This window comes from Dictyostelium purpureum (genome assembly GCF_000190715.1).
Source record: "Dictyostelium purpureum unplaced genomic scaffold DICPUscaffold_652, whole genome shotgun sequence".
Taxonomy (NCBI): Eukaryota; Evosea; class Eumycetozoa; order Dictyosteliales; family Dictyosteliaceae; genus Dictyostelium; species Dictyostelium purpureum.
In genome coordinates, this window is record NW_003519985.1 from 1 (window position 1) to 9946 (window position 9946).

Genomic DNA, 9946 nt, shown 5'->3' on the forward strand with positions numbered 1-9946 from the left:
TTATATTTTGATAGATCCTTTTCGGTTAGAGTAAGTAGTTTTGGACCATTAATATTAGTCTCTAAAAACTCTTGAACCAAATCTTGAAAACCAATTGAAGATAGCCAATTTGATACATCATCATTTGACCAATCAATAGCATGTTTTGATGCCATCATTTATAATATTTATTTTTGATATATATTATTGAGATCTATATAATTATATGTTTATATAAACAACTTATTTCTATTTCTGCTTCCCTTTCTATTTATTTGTATTTACATTAATATTGTTATAAGCAATAAATATATGAAATGTGGAACAGCGAAAAATAAAATTTTTTAAAATTAAAAGAAAAATTTAAAAAAAATTTGAAATTTTTAAAAATAAATTTTTTTTTTTTTTTTTAAAAAATAAATAAAAAGGTAAAATTTTTATAAAAAAACAAAACAATTTAAAATTCATTTAATTTATCATATATTTTTAATTCAATTATCATTTTTCAATTGTATTTGGTTATTTTAAATAATTATAATCGGGAAAATTTTACCCAAAAAAAAAAAAAAAAAAATATTTAAAAAAAAACTTTTAAACATAAGGATGAAACTCATTTTTTTATAATAATCATTATATTTCCTTTGATTTAAAAAACCAAAAAATAATTCAAATATTTTTTTAAATAATATTTAAAAAAAAAAAAATAAAAAAAATAAATAAAATAAAAAAATAAAAATAAAAATAAAAATAAAAACAAAAATAAAAATAAAAATAAAAATAAAAATAAAAAAGATAAAAAAATTAAAAAAAATAAATTAATTAATTTGTCCCTCAAAAAATAGGAAATGAATTCTTTATCTCCTAAGGTTTTAAGATAAAAAAAAAAAAAAAAAAATTTTAACGAAATTATTATAATCGCCCTATTTTTCAAAGATTAGTAAAAGTAATCAGTAAAACTATTTTCATTATTTCAATTAACAGTTTTTTTTTTTTTCTTTTATTCACAATTTGTATCTTTGCTTTAATCTTTGGTATTGAATCTATTCAATAATTTTCTTTTAACCAAAAGAATATTTTAGAATGTATTAATTACTAAAGATAAAAGTAATTTGAAAGTCTTTTGATTAGAAGAAAAAAATTGAATGTATTTATTAGTTAAGATAAAAAAATTTCAATTTCTTTTGATTGAAAGAAATTTATTAAATGTATTCATTAGTAAAGATAAAATAATTTGAATGTCTTTTGCTTTAAGGAACATTTAAAAGAATATTTATTTTGAAAGATGGATAAACCCAATCTCTTTTATTTCAAGGAAAATTTTCTTTAATCTAAAAAAAATAATACACTTTTTTTAAATTTTAAAAAAAAAAGGGTTTAATCTTTAAATATAAAAAATAATAAAAAATAAATAACTTTGATTGTGAAGATTAGATGTCTTAATATAAACCGAAAAAAACAAAACAAAATAGTTTTATTAAAATTAAATTATAATTAAAAAAAAACTAATTATTTTTTTTTTCTTTTTTTTTTTTTTTATTTTTTTAATTATTTTTAATTATTGTTGTTATTGTTTGATAAGTGTTGATTTACACCTTTATTAGTGTTTGGAATAAGTTCAGGGTAGTTTGAAGATTCTTCTTGGGATGGGTGGTAGGATGACTCTATTGAATCTTCATCTCTTGGTGGTGGGGTTCTTTGACGACCGAAAAAGTGTTCAAAGAAATCTAAAATATCTTCAATCATTGAATCATCATCGGAGCTTTCATCTTCTTCACTAGTTGGTGGTGTGTAGACAATGACGGCTGGTGATTGGTCAGATAAGTTGGAATTACTACTGCTACCTTCTACATGAGATTCTCCATTCATTGGACCATTAGTAACTTCAGCAGAAGGTGTTGGATCATTATTTTGTTGTGATTGTTGATTTTGTTGTTGTGGAGTTTCTAATTGTTCATTATTATTTTTCTTTTTATTTTTATCTTTTTTATTTTTATTTTTATTTTTATTATTTTTATTTTCTTCAGTACCACCTAAAATTGCATTTAATTGTTGCTCTGCAGCTCTTTGTGCTTGTATCTGGGCTTCTTGGGCTAAATTACCCAATATATCAGTGGTACCTAATGATAATTGAATAAATAATTTATCATTTCTATCCGTATCAACTCCTAATGCATCCAATAGTCTTCTCTCTAAGAATTGAATTTCTTCTTTATCTAAATTTGTAACAGTTTCATCATCTTCTAAATTTTCAATATCTAATTTAACAGGTTCTTTGAAGTGTTTTATTTCATTATTATTATTTATATTAAAATTTTCTCTTAAATGCTCTTCTCTAACATTTTCAACTTCTCTAATTTTTTCTTTTAGATCATTGGATGTTTTAATTATATCATCCAACTTGTTAATGTAATTGTAAATTTCAGTTTGTTTGAATAGATCACCGATTTCACTATAGATGCCTTGGATATTTTGGAAAAACTCATTCTTTTCCGTTTCTGATATTTGTTTATTACTGTTGTTCGTATTACTATTTTTGTTAATAATACTTTCCTATAAAATAAAAAATAATTTAAAAAAAAAATTAATAAATAAAACTATTAAATAAATTGTCATTATATATACTTACTGAAAGGGTGGCCGATATACAAATTACCAAAATTATTAAAGAGTATAAAAGTTTCATTTTTATTTTCCTTTTTTTTTTTTTTTTTTTAATCTTAAATTTTTTTTTATAAAATAATTTTTTTTTTTTTTTTTAAGATATATCTTAAAATATTTTTATAATATTGGTTTTTAATAAAAATGTTTGTTTATTTTTTTAAAATTGAATTCAATTTATATTAAAAAAAAAAATAAAAAAAAAATAAAAATAAATAAAAAAAAATATTATTTTAAATATGGTGGTAGTTTGAACTAATGATAAAATATTACATATTTTTTTCAAGGCAACGAACTATAAAAAATAGGTATTATATACCCATTTTTTAAATGTCTTTTCCTCTTTACAAAAAAACCCAAAATAATAATAAACATAGCAAGAAATTTTTCAAAAAATAAAAAATAAAAAATAAAAAAAAATAAAAAAAAAATATTTTTTAAAATAACTATTTTAATTAATTATTATTTTAAATTGTTTTTTTTAAAATCAAAATGCCGACGAAATTTTATATTAATTATTAATAATGATTTTTAAAATAAAATATTAATTAATCAAATATGAGTATAATGAAATCAAATTTGATTTTAAAGTAGTTATTTTAAATAGTTAGTTTTTTCAAAAAAAAAATAAATAAATAAAATTCCAGCAAAAATCTGAAAGAGCTGCATGGAAAATGAAAAATGAAAAAGTTTAAATATAGAAATATGTTATAACTATATTTATAAATAGTTATAGCACATAGACTTACAAAAAAACACAGATACACCCACAAATTGTTTGAATGAAAATTTAATAAAAACTTCACAAACCCCGCCAAAGATAAGTGTGTTGGTGTGTGTGAGATTTTTTTTTTTTTTTTTTTGTGTGTGTGGTTTAGTATTAAATTATTATTTGTTACAAAAATGAGTTTTTTTTTACAACTTTACTTTTAAATGCATTTTATTTACAATTTAATTACTAATAGTATTTAGTAAAAAACATATTTATTGTAGAATATATTTATATATTGTATAGATATAAATTATTATTAATTATTTCTTTTGTTTTTTATATATATGCTTTTATTTTTTTTAAAATATGTCTAATATCATTAAAGAAGATCCAATTCATTCAAATGAATTTAATCCAATTGAAGATATTTATGAATTAAGTTATAATTCTAGTAGAACTGTTCAACCAAGTTATAATATTTACAATAATAAAAAATCTGATTTTCTTTTAACTGGCTTTTTAAATGTTAAGGATCAATATGATGGTCGTTTAATTTACGATAATAAAAAAGATTCTTTTGGATTAGGATTTGATTTTTCAACTGTAAATCCATTTGCTTATGATAAAATAACATTTAGTTATTTTGGTATTGGTGGTGATAGTGTAACTATAATAATTTATTAATTTTATAATTTTACAATAATTTATATTAATTTAAATTTTTTTAATATTATAAATTTTTTATAGGGAATCAAAAAAGAGATAATTAATTTAAATGCAAAAAAATTAGGACTAAATGGACATGTACCAATAGTAGAGGATATTGTAGGGTCATTGGAATCTTTTAATAATGTTGGTTTAGAAAATGCAGGTGTGGTAAATTTACCACAAGATTATAGACAAACCCATTGTCAAGGATTATTGGGTGGTTTAAATCACTTAAAGCATAAAAACCAAAACTTAGAAATATCATTTGCCATTGGTGGTCCAGAATTTTCGCAACCATTTCACAATTTGGTTAAAAACCTTAGTTCTAGAATAGAGTTTACTCAAGGTGTATTAGATGTTTTGATGAGATTCCCCATGTTTAGCTCGGTAGAAATCGATTGGAGAGTAAATGAAAACAATACCCCAACAACCAAAGAAGATTGCGAAGCTTTAGTACTTTTGGTTACTGAATTAAAGAAAGAATTTAATGACAATGGTTTACATAATATTCAAGTTAACCTTGTTGTACCAGGAACCATTGAAGATTTAAAAAAATACAATTTCAGTAATCTAATAAATGCAGGTGTAGATAATTTTTATGTTCTTACATTAAATTATTTTAAACCACTATCAAATGAACAACCAACAAAAATATGTCATGGTTCAAATCTATTATCTCCTCCAACAGTAACAAAGAATAAAATCAATTCAAAAATTCAACAAAAAAGAAATAAAAATATAATGGTTAAAAATTCAATAGATTCCACGGTACATTATTTACTAGATTGTGGTGTTCCATCAAGAAAAATCAATATTGCATACTCAACATTTGGAGTGGCTGCATGTGACACCAAAATTAAACAATTTGATATTCATAAACCATTAAAAGGTAAATTCAAGCATCACAAACAAATTATAGGTACATTCGATCCCAGTATCATTTCATACAATGATATATTAACCCATTATTTATACAAAGAAGAAAATGGTTATCAATTGTTCAATGACAGAGACACCAAGTCAGATTTCCTCTACAACTCTCAAAATAAAGTATTTATTACTTTGGATACAGCAAAATCAGTTCGTGAAAAAGCAGAATATGTTCGTCAAAATAGACTTGGGGGTTTATTCAATACAAATTTAGCTTATGACGCAAGTGGATTATTGGTTAATGCATCAAAAGAAGGTTTGGGGTTACAAATAGAAAAAGAAACAATAGACATGTCAATGGTTTATTTAAATGGAAAAGATCATATAAATATTAATTAAATAAAAAATAAATAAATTTTACTGTTTTTTTTTTATACATTATATATATTTTATTATTTTTTTATAATTCTAAAATAAATTTAATCAAATATATTATTTAAATTTATTTTAGAGACCCTTTAAAACTGAAGCAATCATTCTTTCTCTATTAAAATGTAAAAAAAAAAAAATTTATATTAGTATATAAATTTTTATAATAATAAATTTTAAAATTTATATTAATAATTACCTATATTCTTTTGAAGATTGATAAGAAACTATGATTGCTAAACCAATTGACATTAATAAAACACCAATAAACCAGAAATATGGGAATTCGAAACTTAATGGTAACTCTGTGAATAAATCAAATTGAAGAGTAAGAGTTAAAGCTACACCTAAACCAATAATTAGACCTAAAACCATTGATGAAAAGATTAAAACTAAAGCTTCATAAATATATATACGAGTAACTTGGAAACTTGTTAAACCAATTGATCTTAATACACCAAACTCCCAACAGTTTTCGTGAATGTTTGCGCTGAATGATACCCATAACATAAAGAAACATAAAATGATTGAAGCTACTGATACGGTATAAAAGAAAATATTTAAAATGGTGACAGCGGTACTGGTGGTATCCAAAAGATGTTGAGTATCCATTACTTGAATATTATCTGTTTTAATAAAATTACGAATACCATTTATAATATATTCACGTTCGCTGAGAGTTGAACCTTCTTTAAATTTAACTAAAACCTTTGATTTTGGAACGACTTCTGGTAATACTACACTTTGGTCACTTGTTAAAGAATAAACCATTTTCATTATTCTATAAAATTCATCATTGTTAACTAAAACTGGTGATGAGTATGCGGTTTGAGAGTATGAAGAGAAAAAGAATGATGGGAACATTCTAACCATAGCTTGACCTTTTGCTAATAAAGTTAAAGTTGCATAATTATTTGAATATTGTTTGAATCTAACATTTAAATTGAATGGAGAATTGGTATCTACACCACATGTTAAACGAAAAGCTTCAGAGAAAATAATATCTGTATAATTTGTGTAGATATTTCCATTATCCAAGTGATGTTTTAACCAATTCCAAATTGGGTTAGCTTTTTGATATGTAACACTGCCATTTGAAACTACCATTGGTGGTGGTACAATTTTACCATGGATATCCTCTGGAACTAATTCTTTGTGTTGATTGACATAGAGACTGTCTATTACATCAGGATATTCCTTGCCATCTACTTTAACATTTGGGAATTTCAAACTATCTGCTAACTCGGTGTATTGATAGAAATCTGTGAATGTGCTCTTAAGGAAATTACTTTCGACACCATAAATACGAACATTAATGCTTGGATATTGAGCTAATGGCATCAATTGAGTTGACCTAATATTCATTACTTTATCCAATGGGAAAGATACTACTGTATAATTTGCAACAATTGAATTTGTATTATTTGCAATATCATTATCTAAAAAGTTACGTATATCAATCTCTGGAATTGGATTTCTAATTGAGGTTGCAACTACACCAACATCGGAACCAATACCTAAACGTACCAACTCTTGAATGTTATGACCTTGTAAACGGAATACACAGCCAGTGAAAATAATAAATGTTAAACAGATGGTTAACATTGTGGCGGTCTTTGAATTTCTAGTGCTATGGGAAAAGAGATTCTTTCTAACAAGAGAATAGAGAGAACGACGATCTGGACCTAAAATAATTGAAAATACAATAGCTTTTTCGAGGAATGGTTGAACTGCCTGAGCCAACATTGACATACCAAATAACATACCCATTAAAATACCTGTTAAAATACCAAAGAACAAACCTAAGTTTCTAAAGGTGAACGATAATGGAATTAAATAGTAAACAGTGAAACCAACTGCAACAGCTAAAATTGCTAAAATAGTTTGTAATACATCTAAACCAATCTCTTCAAGTTTTTCTATTTTTACCATGGTTTCATTTTTAACTTGATGATAGACATCCAATGCATCACGAAGTGTACGAGAAAGAGCTCTTTGAATTGGTGCAATATTGGCAACTATTGGCATTAAGAAACCCATAGCAAGACCAGAAATAATTGATGTACTGTGATATGTGAGATCTATTGGTAATAATACAAATTGTACATATACAAAGTAAGCAACAACAGCATAAAGACACCAGCCAATGAATAAACCAAACATAATACCAGGAATACTAAAGTAGAGCGATTGAGTTAACAAAAGAATAATTAAAGCATACTGACGCATACCTTGAGCACGTAACATACCATATTCGAATGTTTTACCTTCAACATCACTCAAGAGTAAACTATAGACCATGAGAGCACCTAATACCAACAATACACAAGCAACACAATTGAAAATTTGATTTAGCGAAAGTTTAGTGTAGACAAACATCTTTAGTGTTGTAGCCAATGGAGTTGTAAATGATACTGGATAGCTATATCCCAATAAAGTCGATACTTGGTTTGTAAACTCCATCATTCCTACCTTCATTTCATCATCAGAGCCAATATAGACTTTGACACGGTTTTCCAACATAATAACTGGTGACATTGCATAAAAGTTGATATTGAAATTTTTGTGAAACTTGTTAAAGGTCTTTTTGAAGCTATTGAATCGATCCAAGTAACTAGTAATATTAACTCCACTTAAATTTATAATATCTGCTGATGCCTCTAATGCTGCTATTAATTGATTTAGATTTGTGTTGTTCAATTGATTGTTAACATTATCGAGCTTTTCTTTGATCATTGATTCCACAAAAGATGATTCTAAAATACCAACATTACCAATGGTATCTGGGAATTTACCACCAGGTGATTCGATGCTATCCATAACAATTAAATCTTGATCAAGACTGAGGTCATTACGAACTGAATCATAGAGCTCCTTTAAAGCGATAACTGGATAAAGTACCATACCATCATCAGAGATTACAAATGCATTTGGGCCTAAAAGATTTTCTAATACTTGATCTAAATGAGCATTTGGATTGAGGAAGTCATACATTTCAATGGCAGTTGTTACATTTAATTGCTCGGGTATTGGGAATCCCAATTGTGACTCGATTGAATCGATGAACGAATCGAAAGTGGGTGTGGATGATGATATACCCAAACGTTGGAGAACATCGAAAAAGTCCATATGAAGATGAACGGCCTGGTTTTTATTTGGCTGAATGTTGATACGTCTGAGGAAAGATGAAGTTATATGAATTTGATTACCGACCAAAGGTGGATACTTCCAACCTCTGCCTAAACCCATCTCCTTTTCTAATGTGGTGTTCATTACCATCACTAACAACGAAGCACTATTGGTGATTGATGTATCATTTGTCAAAGTTTGATTTGTATTTATATCTGAAATAGAGACCCATCTTGGAGCAACACCATGTACTGTTGATGCACCATTCAAAGTATGATTTAAAAATGTTGAATTTACAAAAAATCCACCAAAATCTTGATTAAGCATTCCTAATTGATCTGAAAAACTATCAAATAACTTTCCCAATAAACCAGTTGTGCCAAGCTCGCTAACATTGTTAAATTGATTATATTTATTTGATTCGATTGCTCGATATTGCTGATTGCTTTTTTTTAATTTAGTTGAATATTTTAACTCTTCGCTATCTGTATTTACTACATCTAAACTTAATGTTGTATTACCTGATGAATAATAATTTCCTGGATCGCCTGTTAATACTAAATCTAATTCACCAGCTTGATCCTCTGATAATTTTAAAAATACTATTGGTGATGATTGAATTAAATTTTGTAAAAAACTATTAAAAAGAAAAAATAAAATAAAATATTAGTATAGAAATGAAAAATATTAATAATTTTTTTAAAATATAATTACCTAATAAATAAAACTACTAAAAAAACTGTAAATAAACCTAATAATAAACTCTTTCTATTTTTTTTTGAATTATTATGAACATATTTAAGGGCCACTCTAAAATCACCATATAATGTATATCTAAGTGAAAAATAAATATAATATAAAAACCCTTTGATTGTATTTAAATCGAATGAAAATGAACCACCGTCATCATCATTTAAATGACTATTATAGTTTGCTCCACCATAATATTTTTTTAAATCGTCATCGTATAAACTATTTTTATTACTACTATTGTTGTTGTTATTATTGTTATTACTATTATTTAAACTGTAATCTGATGATTTTAAAAATGGTGAATCTGTATTTGGGCTACTGTTTGACGTATTGGTATCATCGTCCCCATATTGATTATATGATCTCTTTAATTGCTGCTGTTGTCTATTATTTACTTTATTATATCTATTACTTCCAAGACTACTGTCACTTTCATCATCTTCATAGTATATATTATTATTATTTTCTAATGAATATTTTTGGCCATTCATTATTTCATTTAATTCCACCAATGGTTCTTTATCTTCTCTATAAGAAAAATATTAATATTTAATATTTAATATTTAATATTTATAAATATCTATTTTATTTTATAATACAAAAAAACAAAGAAATTAATTAAAAAAAAAAAAAAAAAAGTAAATGGTGGTAATAAATACAAGAAATTAAAATTTTTAAAAATTAAAAAAAAAAATAAAAAAAAAATTT

At 24.7% G+C, this 9946-nt stretch overlaps 3 protein-coding genes across 3 annotated transcripts; 1 reads left to right on the forward strand and 2 right to left on the reverse strand.

Annotated features, from left to right (window-relative positions):
• Window positions 1-1530: 1530 nt before the first annotated feature.
• On the reverse strand, window positions 1531-2662 carry DICPUDRAFT_85319 (uncharacterized protein; the record flags this gene model as incomplete). The annotated part of the gene is made up of 2 exons (XM_003294826.1): window positions 1531-2529; window positions 2606-2662. 2 exons carry the CDS (start codon window positions 2660-2662, stop codon window positions 1531-1533), a joined length of 1056 nt encoding a protein of 351 aa, XP_003294874.1.
• A 1053-nt stretch (window positions 2663-3715) lies between these two features.
• Window positions 3716-5326, forward strand: DICPUDRAFT_85320 (uncharacterized protein; the record flags this gene model as incomplete). Its single annotated transcript, XM_003294825.1, has 2 exons — window positions 3716-4012; window positions 4097-5326. The coding sequence occupies 2 exons, from the start codon at window positions 3716-3718 to the stop codon at window positions 5324-5326; spliced, it is 1527 nt and encodes a 508-aa protein (XP_003294873.1).
• Window positions 5327-5434: 108 nt separating this feature from the next.
• On the reverse strand, window positions 5435-9729 carry DICPUDRAFT_159955 (uncharacterized protein; the record flags this gene model as incomplete). Its single annotated transcript, XM_003294827.1, has 3 exons — window positions 5435-5471; window positions 5556-9122; window positions 9200-9729. 3 exons carry the CDS (start codon window positions 9727-9729, stop codon window positions 5435-5437), a joined length of 4134 nt encoding a protein of 1377 aa, XP_003294875.1.
• Window positions 9730-9946: the final 217 nt, after the last annotated feature.